The following is a 24,746-nucleotide window of genomic DNA, read 5'->3' as shown; positions in this document are numbered from 1 at the left end:
CAACCCCAAAACGCACAGCACCGGATGAGGCAGACATGTAACTGGTCACTAGTGGAGTCCCCTGTGAACCTGTGTAAGTAATGACCATACCTCTGCTTTTCCACTAGTCATCTAGTATTCACTTTTTGTCTGAAAATCATTAATAATTAATCTGAAATTAATTAATAAACAACCTTAAGGTGATTCTTGCAACCATACTGTTCAGGACAATGATGATTCTTGGACCTTCTGCTGAGATTTTATTATTTCCACCATTTATAATGCCTTGTCATTCTGAACATGAGACCCACACAACGTGGTTTTGGCTTCAGTTAGCCATTTGTCCTTTTGCTTTTCTTTGGGTGCTTGCTTAGGGGCAGGTGGGACACTTCAGACTTCCACCATGACGGTAGAGAGGACACTTTCTCAATCAGCACAGGCATGGCTCAGCCAGCTGCTCCTCATCTTGTGTCCTGGTGGTAGCCTCGCACCACTGCCGGAGGCTGCCGGGATGGACATCACAGCCATCTGCCTGCTGAAACTCCCGAGGGCTTCTCCTGTGCTCCTTCCATCCGTGCAGATTTTACCCAGCCGTCGATGATGCTTGCTTCTACCCGGCGCACCTCTGTGACGGATGGGGGGTCACCTGGATTGTGTCCTCTAAAAAACACAGAGCAGCATGAGCTACTCAGTGGGCAGCAGCTCTCTGCCTCTTGCACAGGGAACTGAAGGACAGATCATCAGTTTTGTACTTCATGTTTATGCATCACACCCACCAGGAGGTTGGGAGGCAGCCTGGAGCCCTGAGCTCTCCCTTGCATCAGTGGCTGCTGCCCTCTCAGCTCCCGGCCTGAAGGCTGATGCCTAATGCCAAGAGATGCTGGACTATGTTGCATGAGGGATCCCTACAGGCTTTCACACACTTGTGCCAATCCCTGTACAAACGTTCTAATGAAAGTACGTCAGCTTAGTGCTGAGTTCTGCACAGCTGCCTTCCCCAAAGGCTGTAAGAGCTCTGTACTGGGGAAGAAGGTTGCTCTTCCACAGTTGGGCTGCAACTGGTATCCAGTCTCCTTCAGTAAAGCATCTCCTGGTTCTTTGGACTGTGGTGAGCTAAGATCAACTGCCCAGGGTAGTAGGATTTTGTTGGTCCAAGGACAGTTCAGTACTTACCGGAGATCAAGGTGATGAGCACCTCCTTTAATTGTCAACGCAATTAGTGAAGGACTGAGGCTGCTATTTATCTGGAAGGAGAAGGAGCAGAGACAAACTCTCACCAAGTTACCGGGCAGATCTGGACATCAGTTCTGAAAACTGGAAGACGAGCTGGGCAGGACTGAGGAAAAGCATGGCAAGAGATCCCTGGTATGGCTGATGTTGTGTGCATGGCTAACAGGCCTAATGAGCCAAATTGTCAGTCTCAAATGAAGTGAAGGCTTCCCCCAAGATGAAAACTGTCAGCCTACTCCTGTACAAGTGGTTTGAAGTAACGGGCTCCTTTGGGCCCTAAGCAGCCTGTTCCTCTTGCAGCTGGGATTGCCAAGCCAGCCTAAACCATGGAACTCCTGCATTACAATCAGGAGCTCAACTAACTCAGACTCTAGTTCTGGGTCATTTTTGGTTTTAAAGTAGACCTCAGCCACCACTCTGAAGTTTTGTTAAACCTAAGCCAAAACATGCCCTGGTTCGAGTTGCTGCTTACAGCAACCGCTTGGTATCATACAGATGCTGAGACTGGCGAGAGCAAGGAGCACTTGGCTGCCAGCACTGAGGCCAAGGCTCGACACAGAAACACGATGGGTTCTGGTTCAGACCCTGGGTGTTGGGTAAGGAGGTTCCTGCTGGGTCTGCACTAGTGAAGGCACCTTTGCTGCATCTGTGCTCCTGGCTGATGGGCACAATGTGTCCATCATTCATGTCCTGAGACTCCTGAATGGTTCAGCATAAACCAGCCCCTTGCAGAAATTCAAATTGGCTAAAGATGAATTGCCAGTGCTGCTTTGAAAGGAAGAGGGGAGCAGTGTATCACCTGGAAAGGTGTCGCTCTCTTTCTGCTCGGTGTGCAGGAGTGCACATGCTTACCCCGCCTCCAGCCCACGGGTCCAAGTCTCCATTTGAAAAAATGATGTTGCTTGCGCTTTTCAGGTCTGAAATTCAGAGAGATGACATTTGAGAGGCCTCCTTCCTGCCTGTTTACCCAAATGTGTTTGGCTACTGCAGCAAACGTGACCAAGAACAGAAAATACAGGACAAAAAAGCTGCCAAGAATTAGTTTTAAGGTTTTCCACTTCTGTCTGAAGGAGGCAAAGAAAGGTCCGTTTGGCTCAGGTCAGCGCAAGGCTGTGACTTTCTGCCAGGACTTGTTAGTGTGCCATGCGTGTCCCCACAGAGCTCGGCTGGGTAGAGGGGGACAGGCAGACGACGACAGGGTAACGCAAAACGCCTCACCTCCTCCCCAAAAGTTTGTCTGCAGCCAGTGCGCTCGTGGTTTCACGTGCCATTTGCTCTGACAGTACTGCTCTCGCATGGCCTCCGTGAAGGGCATCACGGGGAACATATCGGTCACGTTGTTGCTGTTGAAAGTTAGGTTGATCTCTGTACAAACCTAAGAGAGGGAAAAGAGCTGTCATGGGGTGGGGGGATGACCCAGGCAGCAGCTGAAACCTGTTGGTGTCTCCACCACCTTACCTGGTAGTCCCAGGCCTCGGCGTCTGAGCCGATGCCGCAGCCAGTGGGGTCAGCACAGGACTGGTACAGCTGGTATATGTCATAACACTGGGCCAAGCCGGAGGAGTTGTAGAACACCCCTGCCAGGTAGGAACACAGCACAAAGCCAACCCGTCAGCATGTCTCTGCTGTCTCACCCACTGCCTCCTGCACAAGCCTCACAGCCAAGACCAAGCAGAGGGGCAGCTATCCTCTGTAAGGTGTAAGGCTGGGGCAGAGCTAGCAGGGGCTGCACCAGTGTTAGGTAACTATCCCAGCTTTATGCCAAAGCTTTCACATGGTCTTGAGCCTGATTGTGTGATACTCTCTGCTTCTGCTGTATCCATGGGGAGGCAGAGGCTCCCAGGTGCTCTCTGCTGTCTCTGCTCGTGCCAGAAGCCAAATGACCAGCCAAAAGCCAAGTGACCAATGTCCTCGGGAGAGCCCTGGCCTCCAATCCTGAAGGCCCCCCAGAAGCAGGCTGTGTACAGGCCATTAGCTGAATGCTTCAAACCAAGCAGGACACAACTGCTGAGAATGTCCCACCCCCTCCCTGAAAGTAGCTGTTGTCTGAATGGAGTCAGAGGGCCAAGGGTGGCACATCACAGACAGGATTTTGTTTGACTTGGTCAAGAAGGGAAAGATGGCATGTGCGGGCTTGCCCAGATGAAAGAGCACCTGATCAGGCGGCACAGCAAAGCATAGCTGGGGAGCTGCTGAAGAATGAGCTGCTTTTTTTTTTGTGCAGATGGGTAGTTACCAGATAGCAAGGAGGAGGAATGCAGCTATGCTGGTGGCCGTCTGCTGCTGCCAGTGTCACAGCCCACAGGAAAAACCCACAAACACTCGGAGTTTTGTGCAATAACATGCACCAACAGCTCCACTTCTAAACAGCCCTGCACGGCTCTACAAGGCGCACGGCTCTGTGCCTGCAAAGCACAGGGCAGAGGCCACTGAGGAGGGAGGCTGCTGCAGCTACTGCCGTCTGGATGGCTCTGTGGGGCAGACAGTGCAGCCTCAGCTCCCTTGAAGCATGAAACCACTGGTTCAGCTGCAGAAAACTGCCCAGGAGGTGCACTGAGATTGTGCAGTGAGGAGTCCTGCGTCTGCTCCAGGGCTGCACACCTTTCAGAGCAATGCTGCTCGGCTCGCAGGCCAGCACAGCAAGGCTCAAGTCTGACACCTATCTGGTAAAACTCCTGGAACGGCTCAGTAGCCTTCGCTCGCAGAGCGTGCTGTGTGATGTGACGCTGGAGGCAGAAGGGGTTTGCTTTCCAGCCCATAAGATCATTTTAGCATCAGCAAGTAATTATTGCAAGATCCTGTTTGTCGGAAACTTGGAAGCAGGGAGCCCGGATGGTAACATCCGGCTGGAAGCCGTCAGTGCTGCCGGGCTGAGGAACGTTCTCGACTTCATTTACTCCAACAAACTAGACCTCTCATTAGAGAACATTGAGGAGACCTTCAAAGCTGCAGAAACCCTCCTGGTTCGGGAGGTGCTCAAGCTGTGCTTTCGCTTTCTGGAGGGCTGCTTGAACCGTGAGAACTGCATGGATGTTCTTAACATTGCTAAAAAACTCGGCCCAGCAGAGCTGAGGCAGAAAGCCATGTGCTACGTAGGGCAGCATTACAAACAGATCTTGGCTGATCCTCAGTGCTTGAAAGACCTGGACCAAGGAACCCTTTGTGAAATTTTAGACAGGACCAACATCGAGGGCTGCAGTGAGCTGGAGCTGTTCAGAGCCACTGTTAGCTGGCTGCAGCATGACCACACACGGCTGAAAGATGCAGCAGATATTTTAAGGCGCGTAAGATTCCCTCTCATTCCTTTATGGGATCTGCAGAGATATGTCCAGGAAACGCCTCTGATGAGGCTGGATTCAAGCTGCCACAGGTACCTGCAGGAGGCTCTGAATTACCACTCCCAGCTGTACGCACAGCCAGTCCTGCAGAACCAGAGCACGGGCCTCCGCTCCAGTTCCACCATGCTGCTTGTCGCTGGTGGCAGAACCACCGACAACTGCATGTGCGGAGAGATGTGGGCTGCAGACCAGAGCTGCAGCACCTGGCACAAGGTCGGGGACCTCTGCGTGCCAGTGTACAACCACTGTGTCACCATCATCAATGACTTCCTCTTTGTCATCGGAGGACAGTATAAATTTGATCCCATGGGAAAGCAGCCATCAAACGAGGTAAGACACAAGAAAACTTTAGCCTTGGAAAAATGGCTGGGGGAGGGAGGGAGTCATTCCTCTTGCCCACCACAGATCTCCCACTTCTACATATTTCTCAGCGCTCCATGCAGTACTGAAAGCCCTTGGGAATACAGCTTCCAAACTCTCTGGGAAGCAATCAGGTCCTGCCCTGGTCTCACCTTGCTTCTACTGTAAATTTTCATCCTCATCTGTACACAACTTCTACAGCAGAGGTTCAGCCAGGTCCACGTCAGTCAATCAAGCAATCCCACCCCGTCCCCATTGTTGCTGCTACGGGGCTCGTGCTCGGGAGACATGGTTAAAGCCTACCACTTTGCTTGTTTTTTGCTCTTGAAAGGCAAATCTTCTTTAGCTCCCAGGACCTTCCCCTTCTGCCTGGAAAGTGAAGAGACTCATGCGGGATTTTATGTTTTCCTAGATAGCTTCAGTGAGCTTGCTAGAAAAAGCAGCATGTTTTTCTTTCCCACGCTCCCAGGGGGCTTATTTTAGCATCGTACTTAGTTCAGCAGCGCCACTGCAAACAGCAGCTCTCTTCCACTGCCCTGAAGGCAGGCGGCAGCTCAGCAGCAGCGGAGCCGGGGATGCAGAAGCAGCTGGGCCATGGCACTGGCTGCTGGGCTACAGCCCAAACCCAGCACTCACTGCACGTGGTTCTGCAGATACTGCCCTTGCTCGGTGACCTGGGCTTTCTAACCAGGACTGACAAAACAAGCTTGGGGAGGTATTTACTGCTGAACAAGATGTGACTAGAAGCCCAGCCTTAGCAGAGGTGCCGTACCACTGTGGTGATGCCACCAGGTATGAGGGGAGGGGAAGCCACTCCTGCCTTCTCCTGGGTGACAACGGTGGGCAAAGCTCAGCTGCTGTCTTTACTACACACTCAAACAGTAGCTGAGATGCAAAACGTGCTTGTTTAAATCTCACTGAAAGAGTTTTCAGCTGACACATGCTAGCTGGTGTTCAAAACAAAGGTATTTCATTAAGCCAATGTGTTTCACCTCCTGCTTGCTGCAAGCTCAGAGCACCACCTGTTCCCAGACCCCCCAGACCTGCAGAAAGGCTGTAACTGGGGAGGTACTGCTGGATCAGCTGCCTGGCACTGGAAGTTGAGCCTGTCCAGCTCTGAATATAAAGCCTTCCTCAGCCCAAGGAAAATGTTTATCAGTTCTTGAAGCCACACGAGATGCAAGCCAGCCACCCACCTTCTGCTAACCACCATCCCTCTGCTGTGATCCTAGGTTTTCCGATTTGATCCCCGAAACACTTCCTGGCTCCAGGTCGCAAGCATGCTGGAGAGGCGGACACGCTTCCACGCGGATGTGCTGTCTGACTGCATCTTCGCCGTGGGTGGTGGGACACTGCTGGGGACCCTCACTCGCACCGTGGAATTGTACCAGCCCACTGACAACAAGTGGGAGTTCGCAGCTCCTTTCCCCACGCCTATTGCTGATCATGCAGGCACAACCCACAAGGGAATCCTCTATATTTCAGGTGATAGAGCCAGTAGGAAGCAGCATATTTTCATACAGTGTTGTTGATTTTTTGCTGGGATCTTAATGTCACAGTCCTAGCCTGCACCCACACCAGTAACACCCACAGCTCCAGTGTCCCTCTCCTGCTGTGTTAGCACAGCCTCACTGCCCTCCTGAATGGCAGGAGTTATCTTCTTTCCAAGACTTTAAAGGTGACATCATCTGCTTGCACTCCTGGCTAAATCTGAAAGCTTTGCTGTCTGAAGAGGTAAACCAGGAGCAGGCTACCATAGTGTTGGGGATGGGATTAAACCCTGATATTAATCTGAATGGAAGATGTGGGACTAACGCTACCGCGCTGCTTTGTTAATTTGTACAAAAAGAAGTATAATGCAGCCTCTTATCCACTGAGCCTGTACAGCTCTTGCCCTACAAGGGATCCTCAGTCTTTACAGGGATTGTTGGTAGATGCTACAGGATGTTTAACAATAAAGCAGCATGGGTTTAAACACTTCAGGAAATTGTTGTAGGATCTTTAGCTTTCGTAGCTACTAATTTGGACTTGAAAGATAATCTTTAGTTTGTCCTAGGAAAAGTACTGTGTTGTTTGTGCTGTTGCCTCTGCAGTTAAAAGTCCTGTGCCAGTCTGCCATCACCGTAGGCTCCCTGCTTCATAAACATAAACTGTGGCCAGCTGGGATGATGGTACTGAGCTACTCCAGATTAACTTCAGTTGTACAGCTGCAATGAAGGGAATTCTCTGTGGTGGCTGTTCACCCGAGGCCCCAAGGGCAGCACACAGGCTGTCCTACCCTGACATGTGCCCAATGACACAGGGCTCCTGCGCTGGCAGCAAAGATGTTCAGAAAGGAAGAGTAATGGTTCAGCTGGGAGAACGGCTGAGGCTCAGGTTCAAGTCCCTGCTTTGACTCGGCTGGCCCACGCTGCCACAGGCAGCTCATTTCACTTCTGTTGGTCTCGATTCCTACCAGACAACAAGGACAAAAATTGCTTGACAGAGCTTCAAACATCCCACAGTGATCTAGACTGGGTAACACTATACCCCTTGTGTGTAAGATCTTACCTACCTGTAGCATTCATTTCCTTCTAAACTAGAGGGGTACCTGCAAATTTGACTTGGCCAGCCTATGGCACTACCCAAGCAAACTGAAAAAATTAAGGTCGTTACTTCAGTACAAGACTTAAACACAAGCTCCATGCAGACAAAATGTCCACACACAGAAGGTGACCTGGGGCTTATGGCCAACCTGAAATATCATCTTCCTTGTTTGCAAAGACTCTCTGCAGGCTGCAATTCAACAGGCAGCTGGAGGCATTTACTCTTCCATAGCAGCACCTTCCTTCTGCAAGGAGCTTTTTACAATGCACCCCTGAAACACGAGTGCCTAGTAAAGAGAAAAACTTGACAACAGCACTGGCAGATTGGCTCTGACCTTCTGCTGAAGAGCCAAAGTTCAAAGAGCTTTGAACACTTTTCTTTCAAACCACCATTCTGTGACTGCACATGCTGGAAGCACATTCCCTAATTAAAGCTGTTCCTGGTTACACTTGAGATATCCCAAGAGCTTTATTCAAAAATCTTTTGTGGAAAACTATTTGCAGAAAGAGCTGGAACTGGTTTGTCGGGGTTTTTTTTCTCTTTAAAATACCTACGAAGCACAGCTTTTAAATTTCACCCTGCATCAGCTCTGCAGAACGGTGTGAAATTTTAAGCCTCAGCTTCTTAGGTATTTTAAAGAAAAAAAAAATCATCTCTGCTGATGTTTGCAGCAGGTTTGCTGGATGTCAGAGAGGATGACAAATAGATTCTCAAGACTTCTGCTTTCCTTCTAGGGGGCTTCTCTGGGGGCAAAACCTTACGAGACACTTACAGCTACCTCCCTCGCCTCCGACGCTGGATTGGCAACAGTGCCATGGCTTTCACCCGCTGCGATCACGGGATGGCTACAGTCAGGGACAGGATCTTTTGTGTTGGAGGAAGGACACTAAAAGGAGTAAGTTCATTTGCTCTTATAATCCTAGATCTGATCCAAAATGGGGTCTCTGTATTGCTAGGCCGTGTTTTATTCCAACAAGTTGACCATGAACTTCATTATTTTTGGTCTCTTAGTGGACTGGCACAGTTGCAAGTCAGGCCAATAAGCTTCTGAAAATGTGCCTGCCATTACAATCGTGCACAGCAGAAGCTGCCCTGTTGTCACACTCTTATTTGCTAAAGTACAAAGGCTATTTAAAGCATTTTTTTTTTTAAATAGAGAAAACATGTGGTGTAGGCACAGCCTGCTAATGCAGGAAAACCTAAGTGTGAAACTAGTCACGTACCTGCCCCAAACACATTGACAGCCTGATTTTCCTTGTTCGAGCTGAGAGGGGGCAAATCAGTGGCAGACAGGAAGAGGACTGGACTGCAGTGAAGACACTGACCTAGATTTTAGGAAAGATGGGCCTCAGTCCTGGAATGCAAATGAAGTCTCTTTAAACCTGGATTTCTCATCTCTGAAAGAGGAGGGAAAGCACTGCCCAGCCTTCTGGGGAGGGCAAGCTGGGAAGAGGCCTGACAGGGACTGAAAGGACCACTTTAGGAGAATCCCATTCCCTGAAGCCAAGAGAACTGAGTTTTCAAAGATCATTCAGCAATTCCCATTTGCTCAGGGCCTGCCCCCATTTTACCCTGACGGGTACGGTTTGTTTCGAAGGAATGAGGGTGTCTTAGAGTACTTAATTCCTCACTGAAGAAGGGATAGACAAGTATAAAGAGAAACTGCACATCAAGGCTGACATCAAATTCCTCCAGATCACACGAACTTAATTATTGTCCACAACTCAATGCAATATAGCCCTCTTTAGATGGTTTCCTGCACAATGTGTTACACATCCAGAGAGCAGGCAGGACTTTGGCTATGCCAGTTCCAGTAGGTCCCTGTGGCACCTTGCTCAGCTCACTCCTCTGATTTTCCAAGAACAACAAAGCTCCTTTAAAACCGTGCTATTCTGGTATTTTATTCAGTTTCTTTGGAGGCTCTGATTGCTAAACGTGTATCGAAAATCTGGCACCTTGAGCCCCACAGTATCCAAATAGATGTTGAGACACTGGTTGAACCAAGTGAGCCTAACGTGACAGTGATGCCCACTCGAGGCATGTTACGGTGGGTGAGTGTTGGTCTGGTTCTTTGCAGGCAGAAGAATGGATTCACGTCACCGAGACAGAGTATTATTGTCCTGGAAGCAATCAGTGGACAACGCTAACGCTATCCCCATTCAACTGCTGCCAGTTCAGCATCACAGCCCATGAGTCTATGCTCTACCTCGCAGGAGGTGGGTCGCTGCAGCACATGCAGAAAGGAGACAGTGTGTTCCTGTATGACACAGAGCAGCAGGTATGGAAGAAAGCCAGTCCCCTGCCTAAAGCTCTGGTGGATCATGCCTCTTGCATGATTAAGCTGTCCCAAGTGAATGCACTTGGTGAGAAGGGGAGAGGCACAAAGTGCTCCCCCGCAGGCAGAAGGAAGAAATCTACCCTCAGCTTGTTCATCACAAGGAAACAAGAGTCCCACTCTGCCTCAGAAGAAGTAGGATGTGAATATGTCAAGCAGATCTGACACTGTTTGCCAAGACATTAGTATTTTAACAACTCTTCTAGTTGTCAGCCAAGCATCTTTTGCAGTGATTTGGAATTGGTATGTTTCTGACTTGATGCGATCATGGTGACATGCATAATTTGCAAAAAAAAAGAATTAGTTCCCAATCCTACTAAGCTGCATTAAACCTATAAGAATTCCTTAAATCAATTTTTTGCCATTCAGAACCTCTTTTTCTAAATAATAACCTATGTAGAACTTATTTTTAATGAGCAACTTCAAAGATTTTATGAGGAAATCTCCAAAAGATCTTTGAATTCTATCTCTAATAATTTCCTTACAAACATTGCAGGCTGACAAATTAAGTACTCACAGAGACAAATATACACAATGTATTTAAGACTGTCTTGCCACTAGTTTAAGAGCATAGGGCACTGTGATGACAACCTTGTCGTCAACAAGCAGAGCTTCCTTCAGTGAACGTGCAGTGAACCTGCAACTGGTTGAGCCAGAGCGTGGGTAAACTTTTAGAAAAGAAGCACGTACCTTAGAAGTCCACATCTCACGGACAGTCAACAGGCTAAGGGGCTGCGATAGCTGAAAAGCCTGATTAGGATAAGTTTGGAAAGGTGAGAGAATGAACCCCTGGGCCACCACGGGACACCCCGACAAAGCCAATACGAGGCAAAACATCCCACTGGGAGACTGGAGTCGTACCAGCTCCCACCATACACAACCCACACAACCCACAGCTCTGCCTACAGGTGCGCCTAGAAAACAAGGCGTTAAATAAAAGACCAAACTGATACTATTAACTCACCAACAAGTGCAGCCAGGCCTCGAATCGGGTCTGTGTGGGCAAGGATGTGTTCACAGCCAACCTGGATGAGACACATTACAGGCAAATTGCAGACAGGATAGTTAACAGTCTGCTCCGCAGAAGGGCTAAGCTGGAAGATTCATTAAAATTATCGCTTACACATTTTATGGTTCGGCAGCTTTCGAAGGGCCTAATGCAACAGGTTTGGAGTTTTTTGGTGTGGTTTCCCCCCCCTCCCTTCTAGCAAGAAGTTACACAGAAACAGGGACACAGGGCTAGGACGAACAGTTCCTTCGCCAAGCCAAGCAGCTGTGCAGAGGCCACAGTGATGCACAACAGTTCCTTCCTCCTACAATCAGAATATTTTAATGCCCCTCTCAAGGTGGGGCAGAATAATTATTTCCATTTTGCAGGTTGTTAAGAGACCCTAGAAGGGAACTGGCTGCCCAGTGCAGCATCTCTGATCCCCAGCACAGTGCAGCCTGCGTGACCTCTTGCACAGCTCGCACTGTGCTCCAGGTAAGACTCGAACCAGAAATGCCCCAAGGCCAGAGGTAAAGAAAGTCCCATTGGCGTGGGGTGCACAGGGTGCTGGGGTGCAGCAGGGAACGGCAGCACGAGGCTGACAGTGCACCAGAAGAAACCAAGAATTGCAAGAGCAACTGGTGATCAAAGCTGGGACCTTTCAAAAGCAGATGGTGTCTGAGAAGTCTTTGTAACTCCCTGAGAACCAGGCCCCTTTCCCACATTTTGCCATCTCTGACTCTCTTGACAGTCTCCAGGTTTTCCAACCCCTACAGCAGCAGCAACTTCTCTGCATTATACTCTGAGGTATGTCATCTTCCTGGGCAATACTCAGAAAGGAGCCTGATTATTTGATCTCCATCCCTGCCCACTGAGAAAAATACATCTATGAAAGCGTGTTGAGGTGGGCTACAACAAAACTACATTTTTTTAAAAAGCTACAGGTTTTTAATGTTGAAAAGCTGCAGTCAACAAGCTTGCACAGGCCTTTGTGTCTAAGGTGAAGGCAGAGAAAGGCTCCAGCAAACCTTCCCCGACGTGTCTTATGGCAGTGCGTTGCAAACACAGCAGTCACTGTCACAGAGAAGTTTAAGATGTGTAAATTTACTGCCGGAGTGGAAGGGCCGCAACATCCACCACCACCTCCCCCTGCCAGCATCACCGATGGCATGTGCCTGACAGCATCCCAGGCTGTGCAGACACTGAGGTGCACATCAGAAAATGCAACTCTCACTGTGTCCTGGTACTCACCTTCACTGGATTGGCCGGGAGGTGACCCATGAAATCAGTTTTGTAAGGGTAGTCCATCATGGCCATCATGGTGAATGCATTTCTAGCAAATCCAAAAAGCTGGTAAACATCCTCCTTGTTAGAGATCTTATTGCATGTGGCCATTTTGCTGCTGATTTCATCATAGGCTGCAGAAGGAAGGAAAATGAAAGACACAAACTTCAGCAGACGAAAATAATACCAGACTTCGGTATCTTGTTTCACGCAGGAGTAAGGAGATGCCGTAACATGCAGATGAGGTTTCTAGTGGGAAGGACACATTACACCTAAATTTACACCCAGGTGGACGTTCAGGCACAGCCTTCCTGTGCAGCATCACAACCCCACGTGGCCCACGGCCCGCTCTGCCCCTTGTAGAGCCACCGACACTTCCCTGGGGAGCTCAGGGGAAACAGTGCCCACTGAGACAGCAGCAGTCCCAGCTGGCACAGTGTGAAGGGCAGCTCGGTACGAGTCTGTCCTTGCCGGTGCCTGTGCGGCTGCCACCCCCTCGCCTCCGCAGGCTCCCTCCCTGGGGCTGCTGTGCTGTGCCCTGCAGGCTTGTCCCCAGGCAAGCTCTCATGCAGGAGAGCAGGGTACAGCGTACAGGTCCCACTGGGATTCAACAGCTGGAAGAACTGGCGGGGGGGAGCACTCCTTGGGAGCTGGGTGTATTTGTAGTGAGAACTGCCAAGTGAGAACAGTCCTCACAAAGAACTCCTGAGACGTGTCTTCAAACTTCAGTATGATGCAGAGAAGTCAGCTAGAGCCAGGAAACCCATCTTTGAAGACATTACCTTTAAGACACGCTCCTATACCTTTACATTTCTGCTCCCTTCATTTCATCCTCCACATTTTGGCGTCACAGTTCCTGTCCGTCCCCATCATACTCTACAAGCTGCCCACTGGAGCCCCGCTGTCTTTACTTGGAAACCCAAGGCCTGGGACCTGCCTCTGGATAATCACTTGAGAGCCTAAGCCTGAAATGTGACCACCTTAGCCACCCTGCTGCAGAAAGTGTGGCCCCAGGCAGACCTCGAAGACCTTGGCTATTTAATGGTAACGATTTTTCCTGCTGTGACCCAAAGCTAAATGGGGTTTTGGACCCCCCAGGCTTCTCTGGGCAATTCCAGTACCAGCTCCTGCAGCGAGGCAGTGACAGCAGCCATCAGAGGCATGCAGCCCCTGACGCGCAGCACCACAGACCAAGCCAAGCCTTGAGACAGACCAAGAACCCCCCACAGCGGTTCCAGCACCACGCAGGGCTCCCAGGAGATGCTGCGTCAGCCCGTGATATCTGGTCTGACCTTCTTGGGAGGCGTTGCAGAGATCTTCACCAGTCTCTGTCCATGACTTCACCTAACTGTCCGAGGGTGGAGATGAAAGACACTGTGATGGCTGCTTCAAGACCTAGATTGCCTTCCAAATATTTATCAGATACGTCCAGTGAGCTGAGCCACACAGTTGTCATACCCACCTCGAACAATTCTCAACAGTGCGGGTATTGAGGACAAGTATCTGGTGAAACATGAGGCTTTATGAGCATAAAATGCAGATGTTTTGCACCTGCAGGTGTTTTTGCACTTTGGTGCAGAAAAGATGGTTTCATGAACACTATGCAAGCCCCCAAATAGATGTTTTCATGAACACTATGCAAGCCCCCAAATAGATGCTTTCATTTTGGTGTCGGTTACTAATTTTAATGCTAATTGAAACTGTTCATTAAATAAAAAGTCAATTGTGCAAGCAGAAAGAGGCGGCCAGGTGGGCATTTGCATTGATTTAGCTGAACCAATTGAAGACCCAGCTGAAGTAAAACTGAACCAACTTTTTTCCCCGTGGCTGGGACTGCCTGCTGGCTGCCCTTGGGATGCTGTCTGCAGGGCTGTCTCTCCTTACCTCCACCAAGGCACAGATCCTTAATCTGCTGGAAGGCTTTGCGGACAGCTGTGACACAGTCTAGGCTGGACTTCTGAAAATCCTGAAGGGACAGAAAAGGCATGGGATTATGGTTGCACAGAGGAGATACGTGTGGAGGCTGCGCTGGGAAGAACTGCCAGAAGCACCAGGAGATGACAGAAGTTGGTCCACTGGTCAGAACCTCATCTGCATCTCCAGGGGAAGCAACACCAGTGCTTCTGCCTTGTCCTCCAGACAACCAGCAGACACCAACATTCTGCACAGCTCAGCCCAAGGAGCAACTGTTTCCCCAGTTCTCACTGGGATGACTTTGCACTTTGTGGAGCCATGAGACTGAATGTGAAACAGCAAGAGGAGACACATGCCTTGGCCAGGACATGGGAAGAAAGTGCCAGGCTGCTAGGCCCCAAAGTTTTCTGTTGTTGTTTTGGTTTTTTTTTTTTTGTGGGTTTGTTTTTTTTTTTAAAAACACAGTAGAGTCGTTCCAATTGCACTGTGTCTATGAGAAGAAGCCATGGAGTTATGCACGGGGGGCAGAGCACTGGTTTGGGAACCAAGACCTGCTTTTCTTCATAAGCCTGCCAGATGACGAAGAAGGCTACATCCTTTTTCTTGGGAAAAACATTACTCATCCTGAAATGGCACTTTAAGGTATGTTTGAAGAACTGTGGCTGGTTACACTGGTGAAAGTTGTTTCTATCACTGAAGGCTCTAGCAACCCAAACTGTTTCTCTTCTGTCAGCTTGTAAGGTGGTTTGAGATCTGCTGGCAACCAGTGCCTTGTAATAATAAGAATTATTAGGGCTCTTTTAAGATCACTTTACCCTGCTAGAGCAATGGTTAAATAACCACAAATCACTAGCTAAGCATTTTTCTTAAAGAGCCAGCCTCAACTCAAAACAGATCTGAGACCTTTCTTTTATTCCTAACTCTGCCTTTGTCTGATAGTTAAGGTTAGAGAAATCACTATGGAGTTTTCCACAGTTTACCTGGGCATCCCTTTAGGGTTCCAAATCTCTTTCTGGATGTGCTTATTGATCTTCATCTACTAATGGCTGTAATTGGAGTGTGGGGACAGACTGGCCTGGGACAGAAGAGCAAGTCTGCTCCAGCTGCTGTGACAGCTAAGCTCCACACCAGGCAATGCTGGACTGCTGCAGCACAGCGCCCAGCACACTGAGGAACCACCCCCCATTTCATTTCTCCCTTGCAGACCCAGCAACAGTTCAGCTGAGCCATCACAGAAGCAGGAGGAATTACAGCCATCCCAAGGAAAGCTGTTCCTCCTCCAGGCTGCCAGCTTTACTCTTTTGAATCACACCTAATTCAGATGTCTAAACCAACCTGAGCCGATGGCCTGAGCAGCACCAGAAGCAGTAACCTTTTGGGAAGCACGCACATGGTTGTACGCGTAGTATCCACACAGGGGCTTTCTGCCCAGCAGCAGCAGGGCAGTTGGCACATATAACCTAGTCATATGCAAATCTTTATGCAAAATCAACTTTCTGCCCTTTGCTCGCTTCCCCTGTGAGCTGGAGGCTTATGAAATGAGCTGGAAAAGCTCAGTAAAAGTCACAAGAAAACTGCTTTGAGACAATGCACTCTGACTCACAGGAAGAGAGAGCTCCTGCAATGATTTATGAAAGGTTTGTGCCTTCATTAGTATTAACAGCTCTCAGGGGTGTTCTCTCACCAAGAAGAGCAATTGAATTCATGTTTCAGATGCACAGATTGCTTTTATGCAAACACACTAAAGGTGGAAGGAATTACTTTGAAACAACACAAAGTACCTGCCTAGAGGTTGGCTTACCACTGCAGAGAGAATATATTTTAAAATGAATTGGGAAGTTTTTTTCATGTTTAAAGGTCAAAGTCCTAATTTCAGAGGTGTGTAATGACTCACAGCATATTCACAGCTGAAGCAAGACAGAGCTATCAGCTGAACAGGGCTTCTGAGAAGGAATTAGCTTTAACCAGGAAAGAATTCCCACTGCAGGGCTTGTTAAATGGTTATGTGGTATTACATTTTTTGTTTTATACATTTTAAGTATAATTTTCAGATGAGATGTCTTTTGTTCTCTTATACACTTAAAGTTTCAAATGCTATTGTGTTTATTTTCATATGATAGTCTCTACACTTAGTGGTAATGCTATCTGTCCTGTAAGTCTCTCCCTTGAAATAAGGTTCTCATATACGTAAATAAGAGCAAAAAGACCACAACTTTCATACACAAGCAGTTCATGCAAAGCCATCTGTGTTGCCCAGATCTAGAAATTCATGTCAAAGAGGCAAAACAGATACCATCGCAAGATTTCAGTGCTCCCAGGTAGTACATTTCTTTCGTTACAAACAAAAGGTAAGTCAGTTCTAAGCAATACCACCTTCCTATGGGTCCTATGTCCTCAAAATGTGAAAGCCACATTTAAATGTTGGTTTTAAGTTAACCCAGGACACCTTGCATATTTTTAGTCAATGAAATTAAGATTTCCAAGCTCTTCATTGCAATGCAACCATCTTGGGACTAAGAAGCTGCTGTGAATCATTGATATCAATGCAAAATACAGCATTTTGGGAGGGGATTTGAAGGATAAATCATCCAAAGGGGGTTCAGCCAGGTACCAAAGAAAACTTTCAGGGTGTCATATGGTCAAGTCACTAGAAATGGGAAAGTGAATCCTTAGTGGTACTAAAGGTGCTGGAACCGAGTTGTGCTGCTCATCAGGGTAGCATCTTTGGGCCCTGAGTTGCCACAGCGTAGGCAGTGCTCAGCCATCACCTCTGCAGCTACTGCTTTTCCTTGAGGGTTCCAATTTCATTGCATTCCCTGTCCAGCACTGATGCTGTGAAGACAGATGTCAGTCTAAACACATGTCAGTCTAAACACATGGAAACAGAAAAGAATCCAGCCTTCTTAAAGGAAGAAAATAATGCTCCTGAAAAAGAGATGCTACTTACTGCTGTTACATCTCTGAAGAACTGGGTGGGGTCTCCAAGCCCAGCCACAGACAACAGAGGAGCACTGGCAGCTAATGCTCCGGCCACAATGTTTGGGTATTTCATTCTCATGTAAGCACTCAGCATTCCTCCATAGCTGCCGCAGGAGACACAAAAGAGTTATTTCCTTTAACAGATAACTTGTAACACAGTAGCTTAAAAGTTTAGGCCAGCAGTCACAGGCTCACCTAATCCAAGGCAACAAGAATGGATATGGATATCTAGCTGATGCCATCCTCACGGAAAAAGATCCAGTTATGGTCAATGAGCAGCACACAGTGTGTTCTCACTGGCCTCTCCCCAAACGCTCGCACCAACTCTGGTGGGAACACAGCAGCCCAGTTTGCTTTGGCAGCCAAATGTAAATCCTGCTGCAATATTTAACTCTGCACTATCCTCAGCGTATCCTGAGAGCTTCTGTGCAGAACCAAGTGGGGCTCGAGTGAAGGCGGCACTGTTCAATGGGGGAAGGAGACACACTTTGCATGGATTATAAAGACTAGCTAGGCTCTTAGCAAAGGGTGTCCCTGAACACTACAGAATACGCAGCCCTCTCTAGTGCTGGGAAGTGGAGAGTATTCTCCCTGGGCACCCTAAATAACAGCTGCAGAGAATATCAACACACCTATAGGGAATGGGAGACATGAACAAATACCACACTAAAACTCAAAGCCACCTTCAGTGCCAGGGCCACAATCTGCAGATATATCAAGGGGTGCTAGATAAACCCAAGGTGACAAGAGTTATTCATGTGCCAATGTTTATGGAGTTACTCTGAGGTCACTCCTGAGGGTGGCAAATGACATCCCTAAAACGCAGGTAACACCCAGTCTAACTCCAAGCTTACAGGATTTCCAGTCTCCCTCCCCACCATCTCAAGCGGTTGGGGTAAATACCGTTCCTACATCACCCACATGTAAAGCAATATGCATTTCTCTAACCCTGGTCCTGGAAACAGGCATTAGCTGAAACCTGCCACAAGGAATTTCAGGTTAAAGTTCGGCAAAGTTATAAGCAACAGAAGAGGGTTTTGTTTTGGTTTGGTTTTTTTTCCCCACAGAAAATGCTGTGCTGTATTTCAGTAATCTTCATGTGGGTTAAGTGCTGTTCAGGGCTGTGGCAAATTGAACTCGGATTTACACACACAGAGCTGTAGTGTGACATGCAGCCCAGCTAGCAGGTCTTGCTGAAGCCCAGGACAGCTCCTGGCCCTTTTCACACTAGGTACTGTCCCGACAGTCACAGTACAAACATCCCTGAGATCAACAGTCAAGCCACCACCACAGTGAGCTGGAAGCCTAATGATAACTGTCAGGTCAAATGCTTTTTAGCTCACTGCAATGAATTAGAAGCCCTGTACTTGGTGGAAGCTTTTTAAAGGGAAGCATCCCTCTAATACAAGTGTGGGGAGCCAGTCAAGAGACAAGGACATCACATGGCTGCAACAGAGCAAACACTTTGGGGAAGGACTTCTGCTAGGAAGCAAGGAGCAACCAAGCAGCAGGTTGCAGAGCAGATAAAGAGCCTACAATGAAAATAGCTGGATGTTGTTAAAAAGGCTGTTTAATAAAAAGCTGGGTGGCCCCTGGAAAGAATATTTTACTGCTTACTAGTTTTCTGTATTTCCAATGTAAAATGTTCTTATCCTGCAGGAGGAATTTCTCATTTTCTGCAGTTCTGGATGACTCTTACATTGAAGATGCCTGGAAATATCCAGTCAGTGGTGCTTCTCCAAAGCTATCACAAATTGAGACTAATTCTTGATGGAAGAGCTGATTAGGGCTTGGTGATGAGCTCTTGGGAGCTCAGGCACATCTGCTCTCTATCGGATAGCTTAAAGCTCTGCCTTTAGAACTTGCTTGGAAGCCGAACAGATCTATTAGAACAGCACAACTGTAGCTGGGAAAGGATGTAAAGAAGGGAAAGACACACAACCTTTACCTGCCTCCAAAAGCAATGACAGGAGAGTCTGCAGCACTGTACTGCTGCTTAAGCTCAGTAATTAGCACTGCGTAGTCAGCAAGGGCTTGTTCCACGGTAAGCAGACCAGTTTTCTTCAGCTGTGTTGACTCAAGTCCAAATGGAAGAGACTTCCCATAGTACCTCTGAAAGGAAAGAGATATGCTGAGGAAATGGGGGTGTTAAGGTCTGGGTCTTCTCTGTTCTCACTATAGAGCTGGGATAAGTGTGCACAAACAGGAAGCGATAATAGAGCACGTGGTGTCCTTCAACTTGTTCGTAACTGAGGAAGTGCCTTGTCTCCTCCATTTGATAAAGTGAGACCTTTAGGACACATCGTGTAGAGGATGGACAGTCCATGACAAGCTACTTCAGTGGGTGCAGAGTGGGCCCTCGACATGCATCTCTCCTGAAATCCCCAACTAGAAAAGGGAACAGGGTAATCCTTTCATGCATAAGTTGTGGAATAATAGATTTAATAGAGTGTGTTGGAAAGGTTGGCTTGGGACTTTGCAGGCTACAGAGATTAAATATTATCCAAACAAAATAACTCTCTAGTCCTGTGTGGAGATCAAGGCCCATGGAAACTACTTACAAAAGCACTGGTCTAAAGCAAATACACCATGGCACAGGTTTTACTGAAAGAGCAGCCTGTATCCTGGATTGCTGGTAGGCATATTAAAAAAAACTCAGAAGCCATGGTTAAGTAAAGGAGAGCTGCTACCATGAGGAGAAAGCTTACAGCAGGTATACCTCAGCTTCATAGTAAGAAATGTTCTTATTTTTCCAGACCCCCAGAAAGCTGATTTTGGTAATACTGAAGAGAACAAGGCTCTGGAGTATGCATAATGACTAAAATACTCACATGCTCAGCAAAAATCACAAGTGCTTGCTGTTCCTCTGCTAATTCAAATATGAAGTCAGAGTTCTGAGCAAAAGTCCAGATGTCACCTTCATTGCCAGTATAGAAAAAGATAGGTCCAAATCCTTTCTTCCAGAACTTTGCTGAGACAATTGCCAGAAGCAAATTAAAAAAAAAAAAACAAAACAAAAAATATGAGCATGAAATGATTCTACACTTGGTAAGTTTGGGCAGGAGCTTATCAAGGAAGAATTCTGTGAACAAGCTGATCCCTGAGACCTGAGCTGGGGAATAAAGGTGTTAGAAAGGCCAGGCTACAGAAATCTCTCATTTGAGAGGGGGTAAATAAGAGCTTCCATGAGATCAGCAGATGGCCTGGAACTTCCACTTCTGCCCGAAAAATCCCTAAAATCTCAGTTCTGCAGGGCATTTGGAAACAGCTACTCCCCAAAAGTGTGATTTCCCATTTATATACCCTTTTCAGCCCAACTCATACCAAAACACTTGCACAGATCACTTTTTCCACAAAATGGACTTTAAGGAATCGCCTGCATCTTTCTGCCACTGTGATGCATAATGTAGAGGCAAGCTGTAAATCACATATCATAGAATGGTTTGAGTTGGAAGGGACCTTCAAAGGTCATCCAGTTCAATCACACTTCCGTAGGCAGGGACATCTTCCACTACATCAGGTTGCCCAAAGCCCCATCCAGCCTGACTTCGAATACTTCCTGGGAGGGGGCATCCACAGCTTCTCCAGTATCTCACCATTCTCATAATAAAAAATGTCTTCCTTATATCTAGCCTAAATCTACTCTCTTTTAGTTTAAAGCCATTACCTGTTGTCCTATCGCTACAGGCCCTACTAAAAAGTCTGTCCCCGTCTTTCTTATAAGCCCCCTTTATATATTGAAAGGCCGCAATGAGGTCTCCCTGGAGCCTTCTCCAGGCTGAACAACCCCAACTCTCTCAGCCTGTCTCCATAGCAGAGGTGCTCCAGCCCTCTGACCGTCTCCGTGGCCTCCTCTGGACTCACTCCAACAGCTCCATGTCCTTCTTGTGCTGGGGACCCCCGAGCTGGACGCAGTACTGCAGGGGGGTCTCACCAGAGTAGAGCAGAGGGGCAGAATCCCCTCCCTCGACCTGCTGGTCACGCTGATGCTATGCTGATGTATGTTATATATGTAACACACACACATATGTATATAGATGATGATATAGGAAGATGATGTGCTTCATCTTCTGATCTGTTTATTACTGAAGGCAAATTGAGACCGGCAGGACAAGCAGACCCATGATGTCAATACTTGCTTATCTACCAAACAGTTGCTTTAATGCCTGCTGACTTTAACAAACATTTAACTTAGTCTTAAATTGCAGAGGAATTATGAGGGATAATAAATAGCTCTCTTGAACAACAGACCGTCAGTTAAGTGTTGATTTCAACACACTGCCATATCACCCAAAGGGACCCTCCAACAGCAGTTGTCCTACAGATGCTGCTTCACCGTGTCACACGAGGCCATTTCCATTAACAGAAAGGCCTGAAGTTAATTCTTGGCATTCTTAACGCAGACTTGCCAAAGAAGAATTTGGCTTGGAAATGGGTTTGAAACCTTTCATTAGTGAAACTGCTGCTCTTTGTTAGCAAAGAAGCTGATTCTCTTTCTGTGTTGCATTTGCTTTGGGTATCAGGTGGGAAACTGAAGTGCTATCTTTACTGTGGCTTTCCTTCTGATGTGCTTCATGGTTCCTGGAGTAAACATTCACAGGAGCCAAAAACCAAACCAGACAAGTTGCTTAAAAAGGTATCTATTTTTAGACTGAAATCCTGGGGAACTGCCAGCTAACCTTGAGACAGTCAGATGCCTGGTTGTGAAATAATAATCTCCTTCAAGTTCTCGCTGATAATCTGAAAAGTCTTGTATTGCACAAGAAGCAGTAGAGGGGAAAGGAACTACTCACAGGAATTTTGAGGAAGAAACTATATATAATCCCACAAAACTGCAATGTTAATGTTTTGTTTCTCACAAATATTATTCAGCTCTGCCCTGGACACACATATAAAACAGAACACTTAAAAAAAAAAAAAAAAGTTACGCAATGCTTTAAACCAGGTGGCCCAAAAAGGGCCACTTAATTAGTGAAATTTCAGCCTTGGGTGCGCTACCAAAATTCACTGGTGTTCCCATATCTTTGGGCTGAACCGATCCATGAATTCACACTTATTGAAACGTATATGACTAGGTGCAGGCACTAAACACGCTGCAGAGTAATGGGTGATGTGAAGAAGGTGAGATGCCGCAGATGCAGGCAGCCTGTGAGGCAGCAGCAGGCAGGCACCAGGCTAGGCAGCGCTCTGGGCCAGGGCTATTCACAGCTCCACCTTTGTTCTCTCCCTGCAAATCTCTCCCCAATTCCTCCAAGTAGGCAGGATGGAAAAATATGTGATGCTGGTTATTGAATCGCTGTCTTTTTAGTCAAACGCTGTTTAAAAAACCCTCCTCTCTCTTACTGTCTGTTGCACAGAAGATAACTCGTTATTTAGCTAGAAAAAAAAAACCAAACCTGCTGTGTCCTTGCAGGAAGCCCTTATTGTTCAGCATGGCTTAAGGTTTCTAAAGTTGCAGGGTTTTAAATAACTCCTCTTGGGTTGGTGTTTTGGGTTATTTTCACTCACAAGAATGATGGGTACAGAGTGCAACATTTGTGTCACTATTTGCTTTTCCTGCTGCGGTTCAGAGCACAGAGTTGCACTTGTAAGAGATGCTGTGCACAAGTATAAATTGGGAGAGGAGTGGCTGGAGAGCTGCCCTGCAGAAAGGGATCTGGGAGTGCTGGTCAGAGCCCACAGTGTGCCCTGGCAGCCCAGAGGACAAACCACATCCTGGGGAGCATCAAACACAGTAGGACCAGCCAGTCAGAAGAGGGGATTGTCCCGCGGTGCCCAGCGGTGGGGTGGCCTCAACCTTGAGTCCCGTGTGCAGTTCTGGGCCCCAAAATTTAAGGGGGATGTGAAGGTACTTGGATACGTTGAGAGGAGGGCAACAGGGCTGGAAGGAATGTCCTGTGAGGAGCGGGGAGGACTTTGGGCTTTTCTGGTTTAGAGAAAAGGAGGCTGAGGGGTGACCTCATCACTCTGCAGCTTCCTGAGGAGCGATGTGGAAAGGGAGATGCTGATCTCTTCTCCCTGGGATCCAGTGACAGGATACGTGGGAATGGTTCAAAGCTGCGCCAGGGGAGGTTTAGACTGGACACAGGGAAGCATTTCTTTACCAAGAGGGTGGTCAAACACTGGAACAGGCTTCCTGGAGAGGTGGTCAATGCCCATGCTGTTGTAGGTCACTTCCAACTGAAACAGTCTATTCTATTCTGTGGCCAGCTGAAGGCACACATGCACAGAGCCAGCCCTGGTGCAAGCCTAATGCAGCTGCTGCTTCAAGTCTGCTCTTGCTCTGGAGAGGAAAATTCCCCACCTGCACCCCACACCTCACGGCCAGAACGACAAACTGAAGGAAGGCGAGGAGGATATGGACAATGCCGGGGGCAACGACTGGCTCACAAAGGGCTGTCACTCCTTTCAAACTGACTCCTGGCTGCTCAGCACAGCTCTCTGAGCACCAGAGCGGCTCCCTGCCTCGCTGCAGGAGCAGTTAAAGCTTAAGCAGAAAGAAATTCAGGCCTGAGCCATAGCAAGGCCCTGCCACAGCCATGCCAGGGCTGGGAGCAGCTCAGCTGCAGCAACACCCCCCCCCCGGGACCTACCTGAGACCAGGTACCGCTGCGGGAAGGTCTCGTTGCCGCAGGTCTCAAAGCTGAAGTGGTCCCGCACCTGTTGGAAGAGCCGCTCCTCCAGGCCGGGCCCTGCTGCCCGGGCAGCTGGAGGGGGTCCGTCAGCACAGGGGAAACCGGCAACCGGCACCGCCGCCCGGCCCGGCCCCGCCCCACTAACTGGGGCCCAGGGGAGCCCGGGGCACCCGCCCAGTGCTCCCTAGGCCAGCTGGGAGCTCCCGCCCGGGGAGGCGAGTTCGAGGTCCCGCCCGGAGAGGCCGGATGGAGGGGATGCGGGGGTCCCGCCCGGGGAGCAGGGAGACACACGTGAGTCCGGCTCCGGGCACCCACCGGGAACGGCACCAGCCGGCGGCGGCAGCAGCAGCAGGAGGAGGAAGAAGAGCAGAAGCGGCAGCAGCGTTTCCATAGCAACCAGCCGGCTCACGCCTCCGCTCCGCGCACACCAGATACCCTTCCCGCGTGGGAACCCCGGGCATCTGATCACATGACCCTAGGGCTTTCGGTGTCACGTGACGACCTCCCGCCCCCTCACGTGACCACGCGAGCGCCGTCCCCCTGCGGCACCGCCATGGCACCTCAGAGGACGTTTCCCCGCAGGGCCCGAGGGGGCTGCGGGGGGGCCAAGGCAGGCGGGGCCGGACCGGCCCGGTCCCGCCCCGCCCGGGCGCCGCCTCCCGGGCCCCGTGGAGGGTGCAGGGGGGTGGGACAGGAGCCTCAGCGCGGGCTCAGGGGTGCTGAGGCAGGGCAGGGTGGCGATGCCAGGCGGCGGCGTGGCTGGCGGGGGCGCGTGTGCCCCGCAGCCATCGTGCTGCCCGTGGTGACTGCCCCCCGTGGCTCCGGCCTCGGCGCCGGGAGCTCAGCTCGTGGCACGGGGACGGGAGGGTGGAAGCCAGCGAGGCTCAGTACTGGCGCCCGGCCACCGCGCCGTCCCCGCAGGCCTGGGGGGAGTGGTTGGGCCGGGGCCGGGGTGTCTGCACCTTGGCCTCGCTGCTGGCTTCTGCTCTTCAGACCTCTGCCGCATTTGCCTCCTGGGGCTGAGTCGGTGCCAGCCTTTTTGAGGACAAGTAATGGCACCTCAGGTCACCTCCATGATGTGTTTGTGCAAGAAGGAAGAGCTGGGGAGGAGTGAAAGC

At 49.1% G+C, this 24,746-nt stretch overlaps 3 protein-coding genes across 3 annotated transcripts in view; 2 read left to right on the top strand and 1 right to left on the bottom strand.

The window, feature by feature from the left end:
* Positions 1-216: 216 nt before the first annotated feature.
* DPP7 (dipeptidyl peptidase 7) lies at positions 217-24,137 on the bottom strand. Its single transcript, XM_054848201.1, has 13 exons — positions 23,944-24,137; positions 23,587-23,700; positions 19,825-19,964; positions 18,942-19,105; positions 16,962-17,097; positions 13,985-14,066; positions 12,068-12,234; positions 10,793-10,853; positions 2,668-2,786; positions 2,428-2,584; positions 2,062-2,126; positions 1,153-1,223; positions 217-639 (listed from the first exon to the last, which is right to left on the bottom strand). Exons 1-13 carry the CDS (start codon positions 24,017-24,019, stop codon positions 498-500), a joined length of 1,494 nt encoding a protein of 497 aa, XP_054704176.1. The 5' UTR covers positions 24,020-24,137; the 3' UTR covers positions 217-497.
* On the top strand, positions 3,425-10,517 carry LOC129215352 (kelch-like protein 13). Its single transcript, XM_054848200.1, has 4 exons — positions 3,425-4,877; positions 6,140-6,392; positions 8,228-8,388; positions 9,571-10,517. Exons 1-4 carry the CDS (start codon positions 3,822-3,824, stop codon positions 9,991-9,993), a joined length of 1,893 nt encoding a protein of 630 aa, XP_054704175.1. The 5' UTR covers positions 3,425-3,821; the 3' UTR covers positions 9,994-10,517.
* LOC129215354 (dual specificity testis-specific protein kinase 2-like) overlaps positions 14,091-24,746 on the top strand; it is a 54,309-nt gene continuing 43,653 nt past the window's right edge. The window contains exon 1 of the mRNA XM_054848203.1: positions 14,091-14,656. The gene's annotated coding sequence lies outside the window, so the exon portion shown is untranslated. The remainder of the gene's footprint in view (positions 14,657-24,746) is intronic.

This window comes from Grus americana, chromosome 20, assembly GCF_028858705.1.
Source record: "Grus americana isolate bGruAme1 chromosome 20, bGruAme1.mat, whole genome shotgun sequence".
Taxonomy (NCBI): domain Eukaryota; kingdom Metazoa; phylum Chordata; class Aves; order Gruiformes; family Gruidae; genus Grus; species Grus americana.
The sequence above is the reverse complement of the archived record's forward strand: the minus strand, read 5'-3'. Positions and strand labels throughout refer to the sequence as shown.

Coding starts and splice junctions, on each gene's coding strand:
- LOC129215352 (XM_054848200.1), top strand. CDS start 3,822: ATGCTGCTCGGCTCGCAGGCCAGCACAGCAAGGCTCAAGTCTGACACC. Junction 4,878..6,139: donor GAAAGCAGCCATCAAACGAG/GTAAGACACAAG, acceptor CTGTGATCCTAG/GTTTTCCGATTTGATCCCCG. Junction 8,389..9,570: donor GAGGAAGGACACTAAAAGGA/GTAAGTTCATTT, acceptor GGTTCTTTGCAG/GCAGAAGAATGGATTCACGT.
- DPP7 (XM_054848201.1), bottom strand. CDS start 24,019: ATGGAAACGCTGCTGCCGCTTCTGCTCTTCTTCCTCCTCCTGCTGCTG. Junction 23,701..23,943: donor GCCGGCTGGTGCCGTTCCCG/GTGGGTGCCCGG, acceptor GACCCCCTCCAG/CTGCCCGGGCAGCAGGGCCC. Junction 19,106..19,824: donor TTGTGATTTTTGCTGAGCAT/GTGAGTATTTTA, acceptor CTTTCCTTTCAG/AGGTACTATGGGAAGTCTCT.